Source organism: Manis pentadactyla, chromosome 16, assembly GCF_030020395.1.
Source record: "Manis pentadactyla isolate mManPen7 chromosome 16, mManPen7.hap1, whole genome shotgun sequence".
Classification (NCBI taxonomy): Eukaryota; Metazoa; Chordata; class Mammalia; order Pholidota; family Manidae; genus Manis; species Manis pentadactyla.
Window position 1 is genome coordinate 17,229,400 of NC_080034.1, and position 17,418 is coordinate 17,246,817.

The 17,418-nt window shown below is 36.4% G+C and overlaps 1 protein-coding gene across 4 annotated transcripts in view; it reads right to left on the reverse strand.

Annotated features, from left to right (window-relative positions):
- Window positions 1-267: 267 nt before the first annotated feature.
- The window catches only part of BEND6 (BEN domain containing 6), a 46,704-nt gene continuing 29,553 nt past the window's right edge, over window positions 268-17,418 (reverse strand). For 2 of the 4 annotated variants that reach the window (XM_057493691.1, XM_036916302.2), the window contains 4 exons: window positions 11,544-11,764; window positions 8,747-8,939; window positions 7,445-7,581; window positions 269-1,638 (listed from right to left, as the gene is read on the reverse strand). In XM_057493691.1, the coding sequence (XP_057349674.1) occupies window positions 7,454-7,581; window positions 8,747-8,939; window positions 11,544-11,764 (542 nt within the window). In that variant the 3' untranslated portion in view covers window positions 269-1,638; window positions 7,445-7,453. Of the gene's footprint in view, window positions 1,639-7,444; window positions 7,582-8,746; window positions 8,940-11,543; window positions 11,765-12,351; window positions 12,416-17,418 lie in introns of those variants that run through there. The other 2 variants (XM_036916305.2, XM_036916306.2) reach the window with 2 other exon arrangements.

Genomic DNA, 17,418 nt, shown 5'->3' on the forward strand with positions numbered 1-17,418 from the left:
CTCAAAATATTTTAAGGAAGAACCATAGAAGTTCCAGTTGAATAATACAGTTATGTTTTGTAAGGCAATTTTATTTACATGTCAGCAAAATATATTATGAAGTTTTTAAAGGAAATAACATATGTCTTAATAAGATTATCCTTTTTTGATAAAAATTTTAACCTCCCTGGACATTGTGTATATATCCTGCATAGCACTGGACATTTACCATGCACATTTCCTATATATCCTACACAGTATGGCTATGCAGAAGATGGAGGAGCCAGAGACACATAATCCAATTATAATGGTAATGCCTCAGTGTATGGGTAAGGAAGCCGTCAGCCTAGAAAAAGACATTTTCCCTGAATTTTATGCATTAATAAGAAACAAGCAATACTTTTTATGTTTTCAGTGGGATTTATTTACATTTAAGTAAAAGCAAATATTAACACAAGTTATTTCCTTAAGAATATTTATTTTGTACAACCACACTGTTATCAAGCAACACTTATGGAATGTTCCCTGGGTCTACAGTACCTAACTTTCTATTATATGGATCTTCTTTTCCAAGTTTAAACATGACCTTGTGCACAGAGGAAGCATGGCATGGCATTGTGGAGTTGCCATGTGTGATAACCTGACATCAAAAGAGAAGTCTCTAGATGAAGAATGTTTTATTTTGCATTCATTTACAAAGTGGTATTTTTCTTTTTGTGTGATTATCAAATCCATGCGATTTTGCTTTCAGTTCTTTTTTCTTCTGATACAACGAAAACAAACCAGTTAAAACTAAGCAGTGTAGCAATATAACCAACCAAATCAGAGGATGTTATATCTTACATAGGATGTTTTAGATGATATTGGTGTTTCATCTTACACATTTGTATTTAACACACTTTGGGCAATTAAAAGAAGCATGTAAACAAACAAAGTTTACTGTAAGTTGATGTGTTATTTTAACACCCATGAAAATTTGGGTTTATTTCTCTTCCAGGAGTGCAGTGGAATAGTTTCAGATTAGAATAAAAAGGTCTGGCTGCTCTCATTTTTTCCAGATACCAACTTTCTGCATATTTTTAGGTAACAGAATAATCCTGTAATTTTATTGCTAAAACACTATTACGTGGTTAGATAAGATGATCAGATTTCAGGATGACTTTCCTGCTTTCATGCCTGTGGACATTGATCATTTCACTGTTTATTTTTCCAAACATGTGCTTATGCTAAAGATCCAAAAAGTAAAATGGGGAGTCACTGGTAATAATAAATGTACAGCAGTGTCTTAGGACAATGACAAACCTTAGAGGTTGAAGTTTTTGTTGCTATGATCAGAGCTCTGACTATCCTGTTAAGTTAGCTGTACAAAGAAGCATTTGGGGACAGGAAATGCATATTTCCAAGAAACCACACTGCATGCATATTTAACTGCTAGACATTCTCTGGTTTGATGCATCCCTGGTATTTAGGGTGGAAAAACATGTAGCTTCTTCAGCAGTTTGTTGCTCCAGTAGGAGACCCAGTGATGTTAAAGATGGCTCGGGGCCTGTCAACACACATGTCGCTCTGTGCTCCCTGCCAGGGAGGTTGCAGGTTTTCCAACAAAATCCAATATTAGATTGAGAACTGAAAGTGCTTTGTTTCAGATGACTATAATACCTACAGAAAGCAAATTTCAAAAAACAGCAGATTTATGTTAGAGTTCTTAGAGCATTTTGACATGAGTTACTTATTTTTATGTCTACCACAAATTTGTGCTTCAAAACACAAATTGTTAATAAGAACTCTTAACTACTGAGGTGAACTAGGAATTATTTTATGATCTACTCAGAGGAAGTCTGGCATAGGTAATAGTTAAAATATTAAACATACATTTTTATCTCAAATGATTTTTAAAGTACTGTTTATTAGGTGAAAAATGCTGACCTCACATTCCACCACAGGGTAAAAATCTTAATGAAACTATCAACCTCATGTAGGAAGAGCACAGAACACATAGGCAGGAGCTCATACATTAGTAAACTTCTTTTCTTGGACACTTTTGCTGCCTAATTCTACACTTAGAAAGTCCTTCCCCTTCAGAGAACATAAAATATTCAAACACAGTGTAAAATGAACCATACCCATCAACCATCTTAAAAAATTATCAACAATTCTGTTTGTCATTCTCCAGTAACATTTATGGATTGTTTAGATATCAGGCAGTTTCCTAAATCTGCTTTACCTCTTTAAAATTAAAAAACACTAAATGAGCTAGGCCAATGGCAGAATTGCCGGGAAGTTAATAAATCTTACTTGCATGGTTACCTTCCAAAAAAGGGGCCTGAATGAGATCTTCACATGTTTATATATTCTTTGTTAAATTTACCAAAATTAGATATTTCGACCATAATCAGTTAAGACCACTGTCTCTTTCCAGTTTAAATGCCCCCCAGTCATATTTTCTCTCCGATTGTAACCATAAAATAGCACTGGGCATTTTTGAGATTTTGTTAAGGATTGACTGGGATATATTTTTGTGCCTTGTAATCTCTTCTATATCTATTATAATACTGCTGGCCAGTCCAGTGTGCAATGTCTTCTGGGAATACTGTAAATATACTCAATTCAAAAAATATTTAAGAGTACCTACTCCACAGATAACCTGAAATGCCCTGAAATCTTATAACTGGGATAACAGAGAAACTCAATAGAGTTTCTTCAAATTTGACAGCAATCCTACAAATTACATTGCTAATAAAGTGTACAGAATTTGAAAGAAACCTCTTTAAACTGTCAAAAAGAAAAAAAGCAATTTTCCATCAACTATGGTACAGTATAATCTAAGTCATTTTTCTATTCTCTCTATAAAAAAAGCTATTACAAAACAGTAGAAGAGGCAAACATCATGTCTGGATCCCCGAAAAAGTAGGATAAAAGAATTACAGAGCTGTTAATAAAAATATTCTGTAATTCCCCCTACATTATGCGATATTGGGAAATTTGTTAGTTTTAAACATTATGTAGTTTTCATGATTTATTTATTCTAAATTACCATACAGAGTTGTAACTGATTGTGTACTCATAATTTTGTATTTATTGTCTTAAAGAGAGTTCTCCAAATTCTACCAAGCTTCAAATTCCATAAGCCATTCATCCACCTCTGGGGTAGATATTATTAATACCCCTGTTTAAATAAAAGTTCAGAGAAGTAAAGTGACTTTCCAAAACCTACACAATTATTAAGAGGTGGAGCAGACTTCAACATGAGGCTTCCTTTTTTTTTTCTTATTTTTTTAATTGAAGTATCATTAATATACAATCTTATATTGGTTTCAAGTATACAACACAGTGGTTTGGTTCAACAGTTACCGTACTATTAAATCCTCATCCCCATAGTGCAGTTACTATCTGTCAACATAGGAAGATGTTACAGAATCACTGACTATATTCTCCCTGATGTGCTACTGTTTCCGTAGCCAACTTATATTATGATTGATAATTTTTGTGCCCCTTTATCCCCCTTACCCTCCCGACCCACCCACGCCAACCCCTCCCCCATGGTAACCACCAGTCACTTCTCAGTGTCTATGAGTCTACTGCTGTTTTGCTCATTTTGTTTTGTTTTGTTTTGTTTTTAGATTCCACAGATAAGTGAAGTCATAGGATATTTGTCTTTCTCCACCTGGCTTATTTTACTTAGCATAATACTCTCTAGGTCCATCCATGATGCTGCAAATGGCAGGATTTCCTTTTTTTAATGGCTGAATAATATTCCATGGTATATATATATATACCGCCTCTTTATCCACACATCTATTGATGGACACTTAGGTTATTTCCATATCTTGGCTATTGTAAATATGTGGCAATAAACATAGGGGTGCATATATCTTTTCGAATCAGGAATCTTGTTTTCTTTGGGCAAATTCCTAGATATGGAATTACTGGGTCGAATGGTATTTCTATCTTTAGTTTTTTGAGGAACCTCCATACTGCTTTCCCCAGTGGCTGCACCAATTTACATTCCCACCAACAGTGTAAGAGTGTTTCCTTTTTCTCCACGTCCTTGTCAACATTTGTTATTTCTTGTCTTTTGAATAGTGGCCATTCTACCTGGTGTGAGGTGATATCTCACTGTTCAAAACCAGAGTTTCTGACCCTAAAACATTCAATGTTATCTATCAACATGGCTAGGCATGTTACCCAGTTGTTTGTTCAAACAGCAGGCTTGATGTTGCTGTGAAGGTGGGTTTTCTTTAGATGTAATTAGCATTTAAATCAGTAGATTTTTAGTAAAGCAGATTACTTCCAAATGAGGCTGGGTCTCACCCAATTAGATGAAGGCCTTAAGAGAAAAGACTGAAGTCCTTTGAGGAAGGAGGAATTCTACCTCCAGACTGCCTTTAGACTCAAGGCTGAATCATCAACTCTTCCCTGTGTTCCAGTCTGCAGGCCTGCCCTGCAGATGTCAGACTCGCCATTCCCCACAGTTGTGTACACTAATTCCTTAAAATAAATTTCTCAGTATATGCACCCTGTTGGTTGTTTTTCTGGAAAACCATGACAAATGCATTAAGAAATACAATGAAGTATATGCCAGTGTTGGCTTTCTAATAGATAGTGATCACTAATGCTGGCAATTCACCTAACCTCATAAGGATTTAGTTTATAAGGAAATCATTTTAGACCGGGATTTCTCAAGCCTGGCATAACTGACATTCTGGGCTGGGTCATTCTTTGTTGTGGGGAGCTGTCCTCTGCAGGATGTCTAGCAGCATCAGTGGCTTCTATCAACTAGATGCTCACAGTAGCATCCAGTTGTGACACCAAAAATATCTTGAGACATTTTCAAATATTCCCTGGTTGAGGGGTGGGGGACAAAGTCCCTCCCACCCTCTTTGCACACTGCTGTATTAACCTGCAGGCTTTCAGCTGCCTCTGCCCCAAAAGGTCTGCCTCAGAATCCCTGCTGAATATCAGGGTAGAAATTATATATACTAAAGTGGCTTTGGAAATTTCAGAAGGTTATTTGACTATTTAGTGCAATATTATAGAGATGATAGTCTAATATCCTGTAATTCTTATAAATAAAATTTTCTTCAGCTCCTGTAAGAAAGAAGCTAAAAAAATGGAGTAAGGCCAAAAAGATTGGTAGTATCAAACTCTTGGCAAAGTGCATGCTGCAGGCAAATTGAGAACAGTCACAGGAGTGAGACAGAATAGGCAAAAAGGGGGGATGGATGGAACTTAGCACTTACCCTTATAGAAATGAGGCTCAACTGGTAAAGGATTGTCCTTTCAGATTCAAGCCACCAGTGGCAACCTTGAGCTCAGTTCTGGGTGGAGCGCATAGTCTACGACAGGGTCCATGGGTCGGTGTTTCTGGGCTTGGATGTATAGGAATTGGTAGAAGTCTACATGGTTTTGCAGACTTGGCAAATTTCTATATATTGCCATGCTAATAATAATGCAAAGAAAGTTGTTTTTCCAAAGAATACTTTTGGGGGCAGGGCGAGGAGGGAGTATGGTTCACCTGAGTAAGTATAGTCATCTTTAAACTGCTGTTAAATGACCAAGAAGAGAAAAATACAGCAGCAGTCCACCAGATGGTGCTATATCTGACTAACTCATCAAGCATGGCTACACTGAGTTTTAGGTGACCCTGCAGTTCCCAGCCTGCCTTCTCAGTTCTTTTGAAATAATTCAAATTCAGTTATACCGCAGTGAAAGATATATGCCAATTAAAAAATTGTTTTTTCCATTTTAGTGTTAATCTCTACTTCTGATTAAAAATTTATGCATTTCCTTTCCAAACAACTCAGTAGGAAAGCAAGGCTCAGGCCCAGATTTTTTCCCTTTTTCAATTTTAATTAATGACACAGCCATGTAATCTAAAAGTGCTATTCCTGGCAAGTACAAGCAAAACTGATAGAAAAACCTTTTAACTTTAATTTCTTCCACACTGTGCTGACTGATATAGTCAGAGATGAGTTTTGTGTCAGTCTTTGGCAGCCTGAGATATTAAAAAAACATAAGAAATAAAATGCTTTGCAGAGCTCTGAAATACAATAATGTTCTCCAAAAGATAGCCCTATGATTGGAGGTCTGGTTACACGGCATTTAGAAAGCGAACGTGGACAGTATATAGCAGGAAAACTGGGTAGTCTCAAGTCAAAGTGAGAAGGCTCATCTAAACAATTATCTTAGAACTGGGAAGTTGTGAAATTCACAAGCTACTGAAATTCTTAATCATTCGGGGAGAAATAAATACACATATCCTTATCTTTTATAAATCTTCAAGTCAGTCTACCAGTATGTATGTGCCATGGGAAAGAATTCCTTATAATGTTTTGTTTCAATATAAGTTTTTTTTTTTTTTTAAGGAAGGAAGAATATTGTTGACCTTTCTCAGAGCTAGCCTTAGTTGTAAGAAAAATAGGGATGGACCTGCAGGGAGGATGGGGGTGGTGGTCAGCAATGGGTGGAGGGGGATCACTGCAGTTCCGCATCCCATTTAAGACACAGTCAGAAGAAAGACAAGTAAAATGGTCTTAAAAGTGGCTAGGGTTAGGCAGAGAACAGAGAGGGGAAGTCAAAGATAGAAGTAGAGCAGGTTAGGTGAACCTGCCCTCATGAATTTACCATATACCATATTTATCCAAATATAAATAACACAATCATGCATTATTTTGTACATATTATCCATCCAAATAATGGAGAGGAAGGGTGTGCACAGTAAAACCGCCAGGACATTGGGTTGCTAAAGCAAACACAAAATTCCACTTCATGGCTTTGCCTAGGACAGGGCCTGACTATAAAGTGTATAAAATCAGGATTCACTAAAACAAGTAATTACTTTTCTTTATATAATCCAAGCATCTTGGAAAAAATCCTTTTTAGACAGATAGAAACTATAACAGTTGACTTAAAGTTCTCATGAAGCAGAATGGAGGAGGGTGGAGGAGACCTCTCAGTATTCCTGGCCAGTTGTTTGAACACAGATCAAAGCACTGTTTAGAGTTTCAAATCTCTGATGTACCTCAGAGATTTTCCAAAGGTCGCATCTCCCCTGTTCTGGACAAGCACTTTCCAAAGTGTCCTGAGTGCCTCCTTTGGCTCCTTTCTACCCCTACGCACAATTAAGCACATGTTCTGTGAAGGAAAATAATTCCTCAGTAAAACACAGTTGGAAAACACTGCATATTATATCCTCTTCTTAGAGATTTCTGGTATGCTCTGGGTGTATTAAAGGTTAGCAAAATGTCTGAGAGGTTCTGGGAAAGGAAAATGTGTAACTGAACTCAGCAGTTCCCAGATGTAAATGCCCTTCCCAGTCCCCACCTTCACCCCCAGGAAAGCCTATTAAGTATCTCACAGGCCACTAGTATTTTCTAGTAGAGTGTTCAGAACATGCTGTTTCAGGGATAAAAGTATTACATCTTCTTGCCACATTGAAAGGTTTGTGAAGATTTGAAAGACTTACCAAAAAGATCTACTTAATATCCTGAGAGTTCAGAGTTTTGCTTAAATTTGGCTTCTTGGTACAGTTGTTTAGCTTTTGCCCTATCATTCTCCTAATTGAAACATCATCTGTATTGGGAAACAACTGTTTTGTGACTCCTGTGAAAAAGAACAGTAACACAAAAATACTTTATGAGACCTTTGTATCTTAAGGTATGACCTGAGATAAAACATCAAGCAATCTGCATTACAATTTCGTCTCCATTTTACAAAAGCAGCCCAAATACCCATGAGATATTTAAGTAGATGATAGGTTAGGTGCAGGGGAAGATGGGGATTAGGGTGAAGGGTTAGGGGTTGGGTAGGATTAGAGTTAGGGTTAGCGTAAGGTGCAGGGTGAAGGTATGGTTATGATTAGAGTTAGATTGAGAGCTCAAAGTTAGGGTTAGGGTTAGGTTTAGGGTTAGGCTTAAAGTTAGGTGTGGGTGAAGCTGAGGGTGAGGTTAAGGGGTAGGGTCAGGGTCAGGTGTAGGCTTAGGTTTAGGATGTAATCAAAGTTAGGGTTAGAGTTAGGTTTAGGGTTGTGGTTCCATGTGAGGTAGGCTCAGATTTTTCAAAACAAAAAAAGAGATAATAAAGGTCTATGTTATAAACTGAGAGTATGCATATTTGTCTTCCTGTGGTACCGCTCAACTTTAACCTGGCTGCTTGCTCGGAACTCCAGGTCCACTTACTTCAAAATGTTAGGAATTTATTTTTATCCATTCCCAGTATCAGTTGAAACAACTAGACTTGGAATGAGCCTTTTCCAACAAAGAAATAGCATTTATTATAAAATATAGAGAGTTTGGATTCAGTGAGTCCCCAAATTTGCTGGATATATGCCCCCCAAATTATTTGATAATCTACATTATTATATTTAAGCAGCTTCATTAACTTAAAAACTGTAAATAAGATAGTCAAATTAACCTCTATTTCTAGAATAAAAGATAAGGGATATAACCAAGATAAGAAAGAGAAAATAAGATAAAAACTGTCCTGAAATTTTTTTTCAAAGATTTTAAAAAATTTACTCTTCTAAGGTTATGAATTTTATGAACCAAAACTTTTTAGGGATATTAAATTAAATTTTATCTTAATAACCACTTTTCATATAAAGTTTTCTTATAAAATTTCCCATATTTAATAAGAGTTTTAAACTATCCTCAGATTTTTCTTCCATAGAAAAATAGATTTGAAAAAAAAGCCATCAGACAATAACTTAAGATTGAATAATAAAATAACTCCAAATTCGTGTGACAATATAATACAGTCATATTATCACCTATTATTTCTTGAACTTCATTCTGATTCATAGCTGGTTTTACCGCTTTGTCCCTTGAAGTAGACGATTTTGCACCCGTCAGGCTGTGTGTGGCCATGTATTCATTTGTGTAAAGTACTTGCATTAAATCATTTATAAACTTCTGAGGCTTGCTTTTGTTACAACGGGCAATCTGCCATTTTTCAATCTTGAACTAAAAAATTTAAAAAATAAAATGAAAATTGGAAAAGAAAAGGAAAGTAACATCTGCAGAAATATATTACTAATTGAGTTAAGACATACCAGAAAACAAAATCAACGTTCCATAAGGTGATGTGTTATACTTTTAACATATATTTTACATTTCAGGGGTTAGAGTTAAATGTTGCTTTGAGATAGTTCCCAATATTTATGAGATATTTGTTCCATAGTATATGCAAAGTCTTGTCATGTAATCTGGATTTGGTACTTTAAGGATTAGACCCATCCTCAACACTTTCCACTAAGTGCGGTAGGCAGAATAATGGCCCACTGAAGATGTCCACGTCCTAAGCCCTGGAGCCTATCAATATGTTATCTTATATGGGAAAAACAGCTTTGTATATGTGATTAAAGGAAGTACCTTGAGATGGGGAGAATAGTATCCCATTATTATCCAGGTAGGCCCAATCTAATCACACAAGCTCTTAAATGTAGAAGAGGGAGACAGAAGAGTGGGTCAGTAGAAAACACAGAAGGAGGAGAGATTCAAAAAGTAAGAGGGACTTTGCCTGCCATGGCTGGCTTTAAAGATGGTGGAAGTGACTCATGGGACTACATCAAACTAAAAAGCTTCTGTACGGCAAAGGACACCATCAACAGAACAAAAAGGCATCCTACAGTATGGGAGAACATATTTGTAAACGACATCTGACAAGGGGTTAACATCCAAAATATATAAAGAACTTAACATACCTCAACACCCAAAAAGCAAATAACCCGATTAACAAATAGGCAGAGGATATGAAGAGACCGTTCTCCAAAAAAGAAATTCAGATGGCCAACAGACACATGAAAAGATGCTCCACATCACTAATCATCAGGCAAATGCAAATTAAAACCATAATGAGATATCACCTCACACCAGTAAGGATGGCCAGCATTGAAAAGTCTAAGAACAACAAATGCTGGCGTGGATGCAGAGAAAGGGGAACCCTCCTACACTGCTGGTGGGGATGTAAACTAGTTCAACCATTGTGGAAAGCAATATGGAGGTTCCTCAAAAAACTAAAAATAGAAATATCATTTGACCTGGAATCCCACTCCTTGGAATTTACCCAGAGAATACACATTCTCAGATTCAAAAAGACATATGCACCCCTATGTTTATTGCAACACTATTTACAATAGCCAAGATATGGAAGCAACCTAAGTGTCCATCAGTAGATGACTGGACAAAGAAGAGGTGGTACATATACACAACAGAATATTATTCAGCCATAAGAAAGAAACAAATCCTACCATTTGCAACAACATGGATGGAGCTGGAGGACATTATGCTCAGTGAAATAAGCCAGGCGGAGAAAGACAAAGGCCAAATTATTTCCCTCATTTGTGGAGTATAACAATGAAGCAAAACTGAAGGAACAAAATAGCAGCAGACTCAGAGACTCCAAGAAGGAACTAGTGGTTACCAAAGGGGAGGGGTGTGGGAGGGCAGGTGGGGATGGAGGGAGAAGGGGATTGAGGGGTATTATGTTTAGTACACATGGTGTGGGGATCACGGGGAGAACAGTGTAGCACAGAGAAGGCAAATAGTGAATCTGGGGCTTCTTGCTGCACTGATGGACAGTGACTGCATTGGGGTATGGGTGGGGACTTGATAATATGGGTAAATGCAGTAATCATATTGTTTTTCATGTGAAACCTTCATAAGAGTGTATATCAATAATACCTTAATTAAAAATAGTAAATAAATAAATAAATAAAGATGGTGGAAGTGGGCCACTAAGGAATGTGGTTGCTTGTAGAAGGGGGAATGGTCTTAAGTTTGCAGTCAGCAAGAAAATGGGGAGCTCAGTTTCTACAAGCACAAGAAACTGGATTCCATGACAATCTGAAGGAGCAGGACCCCTATGTTTATTGCAGCACTATTTACAATAGCCAAGATATGGAAGCAACCTAAGTGTCCATCAGTAGATGGACCTTCTATGAAGCCTCCAGAAAGGGGGGCACATGGTGACCACCTTGATTTGACCACACTTCTAACCTACAGAACTCTGAGATGATAAATTTGTGTTATTATTCATCATTAAGTTTGTGGTAATCTATGAAACAGCAAAAGCAAACTGATACACTAAGATTCAAATATCTGAATGTTAGGTGATTAGTATTTAATTATGCTCTTGAAGGCATATTTTCTGAGGCCGATACCTGATTCTAACAAAACTCTGTGTTTTTAGCTTCTGTTTCTTAAGAGAAATTGGGAGAGTAGAAAAAGAACTGTGTTCCGTTAGCATGAAGCTGAAATTTATCTTCTTTCAATGATATAATTTTATTACCCTTAATGCATAGTTATCCTTCTGTCGCTGGCTTAAGAATTTTCTAGTTTAATAGCTTCATTATGGTCCACAATTTGACTTTAGTTTTCTATACTGGCTATTTATTTCACAAATATTAGATTTATTGTAAAAAACTGTTTTATGCAATCAGGACGTTGTGGCTGTGATCTAAAGTTACCTAGACTTATCTGAGAAAGCAATGTTCATTATGTACTCTTATTTTACTTTTTTGTATTTAACTGTATCCCAGAGAAAGAAGGGCAGGTAGTCCAACTGACCTGTTTCTCCTCAGTATGATGCTCTTCTTCAGCTTTCAAGGAAACTGGTGAACTGGAATTAGAATTAGAATTGCTGCACGTTGAGGCTAATGAATCTGGTGAGGAGTTGTTTGTTGCTCTCCAAAGGGTGGTTGCAGATGTGGACATGGTCCCTCCACCCTTAAGCAAGGTCTCTGCCATACCAACCAATTCCTCAAACTGGGTGACTGCCTGGGGTAACACTAAAATGGCAAGAAAAAGTACTACTTTACAAATACTTTTCATACCAGGGGCATATGTCTATATTTTTTACTGTGTGTATATGCGTCAAAAATAGGTGGAACCAATTGTTAACATTTGCTACCTTTGGAAAATAAACATGGTAAGAAGAGTGGTTGGAATGTATTTACTTTTTCTTATTATACATAATAATTGCTTAATAAAAATGAATCACTTTTAAAGTATTTTATTATATTTAATGTATATGCATTACTTTGTAACTAAGTTGCATGTTTTGAAAAATTGGTTCTAATTACAAATAGTATTGTTTGAAGGTGTTTAATCTCTTTGTTTGGAGACATTACTGACTCTATTATCAATCACCTTCTAGTCACTCACATTAGGCCAGTTTAAATGACAAGATAAAATAAAGCATTTCTTACAGATTAAAATAAATTTTCAATGACCTTTCTGTGTTGCCAGGGAGTCAGATTCCATCAAATTAATAAAACTAGTTGCCACAATTCAAAAGTATGTTTTCACATATTAAAGAAAAAATTTGGCATTCAACTGAATGTTCTCTTTGTTCCTTTTTTTAATGGAAACTTACACATTCAAAGGTTTCATGCTTCCATGTAAAATGGTCTTCTCAGTTCTTATATCTAGTTTGTTTCCTAAGGACAAATAACATTGTGTTGGCGTTGGAAGACACCTTGAATCCTGTCTAATTCAACTCCTCACTCTATGGTTGAAGGTACTGCTAGAGAAGTGAAAAATCTCTTTTTTTTTGCACTTTTCTTAAGCATATTATTGAGCTATAATCTTCAGAATAATAATTTGATTCGAGAGCTGAAAATCAGGCATATTGATGAGATGTCCTAATCAATACATCTGGTACTATATTAATGGAAAAATAGGGAAATCTAAAGAGGAAAATCTTGTTTGATATTCTTTCAATTAATATTTACTAAGCACCTCTCATGTGCCAGACACTTATTCAATCAGCAATTATTTATTGAGCATTCACTAATATTAAACATTACCTAGTTTTTACCCTGTGCCAGGCATTGTTCTGAGAACTTTAATGATGTTCATTCATTTAAACCTCATTGCAACTCTATGAGATAGGTATTATCATTACCCCCAATTTACAGATGATGACAATTAGGTACTGAGAAGGTTAAATAATGTGTCCAGGGTCAACACAGTTAGTGAAAAGAAGAACCAAGATTCAAATTCAGATTCTGTCACTTCCATGCTATAAACGACTCTATTATGCAGACTCAACATTTGCCAACCTCTAAGTTAGGGGCCGGGGATAAGACGGGGAGCAAAACCAGACGTGATCCTAACACTTTGGAACTGAGAGGGGGTGGGGGGGCACATTATTTATATAACCATGCCATGTAGGAAGAATATGGCCTGCTCAAAGATCTGGCTTCCCCATCAACCCCCTCTCCTGGGCAGTAACCTCTAAACTCTTGGAATTTCCTGAGTGATGTAAGTGTCTTTGTTCTTCATGATGAGCCCTTTACACCACACCTGATAGTTTGCTTAAGGAGTTTCTCGGGGTGGGGACAATCACCCCCAATAGTTTTAGGGTAGAAGCTGGCCACAGCCACAAAGCCAGAAAGGCTTAGAGACTAGTTCAACCAGATAGGCAACCAATGAACCTCAATAAAAACTTTGGACACTGGAGCACAGGTGAGCTTCCCGGGTGAACAATACTCTGTGCATATTGTAAAACATAGACGCTAGGATGGTAATGCATCCTGAGGACAACAGAAGCTTCACGTTTGGAAACTGCCCAGACTCTGCCCTGTGTGTCTCTTCCAGCTTTGGCTGGTTCTAATTTGTACTCTTTCTGTATAATAAATGTAACCATGAGTATAACACATTTCAGTGAGTTGTGAATTTCTCTAGCAAATTATTGAAACTGAGTGTGTCTTTGGAAAACTCTGGAACATGTAGTTGGTATAAGAAGTCTTAGGCAGATTTAGTCTAGAGGAAGTTGAAGACTGAACAGGAATTAAACGGCTGGAGAGAATGAAGTGGTCATCAGACAAATAGGAAATACGAGTTCTGAATCTGAGGAACTGCAAGAAGGCCAAAGCTAGAATGTAAAAAAGAAAAAGGGAATTTGATGTAAAGTGAGCTTTCAAAAATATTTACTGTTTTCTCTAATAATGGAAGTTTTACAGCCTATTGGAATATATCCTTTTTCTATTTGTGTATCTCTGCCTCTGTTCACTCTTTTCTTTTTTAAACACAATTAGGACCATACAACATACGTAGCATTGTATCATGGTCTTTTTTTCAATTAAGTCTGTAAGTTGAAAATTTTGCCTACTTGATTACAATTAAGTCTGTAAGTTGAAAATTTTGCCTACTTGATTAAATCTTCTTGGGAAATATGATCTTTTGAGTCTAATTACTTAGAGTCAAAAAGTAAGATCTGACATGAAGTCTGAGCAGAAATTAAGTAGGGAAAGGGAGATGAGTTTGACAAAAGGCTGTAACAATGAACTCATCTTGTACACTTCCTGTGCAAGTTCTGGAATCAGCCATTTCTCCAAGGAACTCTAGCTCCTTTCAGTGAGAAATGATATTACAAGACCACATCCGGGTACTAGGAGTGCTCTTTGCTGTTGGCTTCTTTCTAGGCTAATTCAGCAAACAGTATTAGAAGAAATAATTATTCATTTTTAAAAGATAAAATTCATCATATGTTTAACCAGTATGTCCTATTCAAATTCAGAACACAGAGCTTTTATTTATACTGTGTAATGATGCTTTTTTAGTGTGCCACATGGTATAGAAAGGGAAGCTAACTTGGACCTGCTCCCACTCCTCCAACATTGAAATACTACTTTTCCTAGTGCCATTTGTTGAATAATCTGCCCTTTTCTTAATTGACTTGCAGGACTGGCTATATAAAGTGCCAAGCCCTTTGCAAAATGAAAAAATAGGACTCCTTGCTCAAAACTTCTTAAAAATTTTAACATGGTGATAGCAGAGCCTTTAACCAGTATGCCCTTTCTAAGAGCAGGGTTCTGAATGACTGCACAGGTCACACACTTGTGAAGCTGGCTCTGATGACTTGAGCACCATTACAGCAAATGCCTATATAGGATTTGCTATCGGCAGGCTCAGTTCTGAATGCTTCACGTGTCTCCTAAGTACTTTTGTTCTTTCCACTTTTGAGATGGGGAAACAAGAGGCACAGAGTGGTTGACAACTTGTACAAGGTTACACAGCTAGTAAGTGGCAGAGCCAGGGTTTGAACCCAGGTTGCTTGGCCTTTCTAAATCCAGACTCTTTACCTCTATGCCATAGTGCTCCAAGAAGGTTTCTTTATCATGTACAAGGTTCTGTTTTGAGGATATGCCATCTGTTCCTTGATTTGCTGACTCTTGCACCAGCAAGTTGTTTTTAATTATTGAAACGTTGTATGATTTAATATTGATAGGTTATGCCCTCATTTTTTTTTCAGAGGGTTCTTAATTGATTTTGCCTATTTCTTCTTTCAGGTTAACTCGGAATAATTATTTTCAAACTACCAAAAAAAAAAAAAAAAACAAGCCCACAAAATAAAGGGATCATTGGTATTTTGACTGGGATTCCATTCAAACTATTTCTGATTTGGGAACGAATGGCATCTTTTCATTTATGAATGTGACATGTCTCTCCATTTATTTAGGTTTGTATATTTCTCTGTGGAGTTTTAATTTTTTCATAGATCCCACACAATTCTTGTTAGGTCAGTGAGTAGATATTTTATAGTCATTTATGTAATTGTGAGTAGATTTTCTTTCTTTCTTTTAAGAATATGAAAGGCAATTACTGATCTATATGGAAATTACTGATTTTCTTAAGAAGGCAGCTACTATATTTTGGACACCTATTATATATCAGACATTTATTATTTTTTGAATAAGATAAAGCCTATAATGAAAAACAATAGTCCTCTGCCATATCACTCACCACTGTTGACTACCACTCCTAGAGGCTGCCACTTTCACTCCATTTACCTGTTTCTTCTGTTAATAATATGCATAAGTAATAATATGCATTTATAAACTATTTCTTGTATTTTTCAGATTCATATAATTATTTATTGACTTTCAACTATGTAATATGACAGTGTAGCTCTCTTTCAACTCTTCCTCGAGCTACACAGAAACATACACATGAAATATTTATATGCAAATAGATACACACTCCTCTCCTTTTCCACCATCCCAGGAGAGTGGTAATGGTTGTTAGTTCACTAAATATTGTGCTTGCATTGTTATAGTGATGTAAATATTATTCACCATTTCTTTTCTTTAAAACATGATTTTTTCCTAGAATTAATAATTATCTAATTTTTACAGTTTGCTTATTATTATTATTATTATATTTACTGCTTCTTTTACTTAGGCATCTCTAAACTGCCTAAAAGAAGTGTAAAATCTACTTCAGTATGTTTGAACACATCATGTCATCTATCACTTGCGAATTTTTGTGGAAGATCTCTCTCCTGGAACCCTTCAGAACCCTCCAGAACTAGCCTAGATGATTCTAGGCCACTGTAGATGTGTTATCCTGGAGCTTTCCTTCACTCTCATTTTGTGGTTTTTCCTTGTCTCTCCTGAATTAGACCATCTGTTTTCTGGATACCATATATTTCTCTTTCTAAATTCACTCTCCTATTATGGAGGAGCACATTCTCCATTAGCTTTTCAAAAAAGAAAGCATGGAAAGTGTATTACAGTTAAGTATGAAAATACTATTCTACCCTCACATTTGGTTGATAATTTCACTGGGTATAGACTCATAGGTTTAAATAATTTCCCTTCAGAATTTTGAAGGCATTCCTTAATTATCATGGAGATTTTGGTGTTGCTGGTGAAAAGTCCAGGGTTATTCTGATTTCTAGTCTTTAGCATGTGACATGCTCTTCTCTCTGAAAACTTTAGGATATTCTCTTTACTTCTGGGATTACAAAATTTCTCAGTGTTATGCCTTGGACAATTCTTTTCGCGTTTGGTGGTATTTTTTAATCTAGAAATTTGTGTTTTTTTGGTTCTAGAAGTTTGGAATATTAATTTCTAAAATACTTTCTCCTCTCTCTTAGGATCTCTTTTCTTTGGATATTCAGCCTCTTGGACTATATTTTTCTTAACCTTCTCTATTTTTCTTTTCTTTGTCTTCTTGCTCCAATATTTAAAAGATTTCTTTAACTTTTATTAAATTTCCAGAGTTCCCTCCCCTGGTTCTTTGAATATTCCTTTCTTAAACTACCCTGTTCTTGTTTCATGAAACTTTCTTCTGTTCCTTACATTGTCTCTATTTCCTTTGACCTTATTTTTCTTTGTTTGTTTTGATCTCTGCGTTCTATGTTAGAGGATTTCTTCAAGTAATCACACACCTTCCCTCAGCTGTGTCCAGTGTCCTGAGTTCATAGCTCTAGTCCAACCTCTCCTGAGAGGAAATGTTCACCTTCTGCTGTGGTGAAGAGCGGTAGGTGCAGGTCACATGGGAAGAATGTGTGACTTTGTGGTCCAAAAGGGTATTTATGTAGGTTTTTCAGTGATTACTAGTTTTCACACTGCCTGCACTACCATAATCCCTTTCACAGATACAATTCCTCAGCCTTTTGTAATTCTGTGGTGGGATTCAGCCTCTTTTTAAT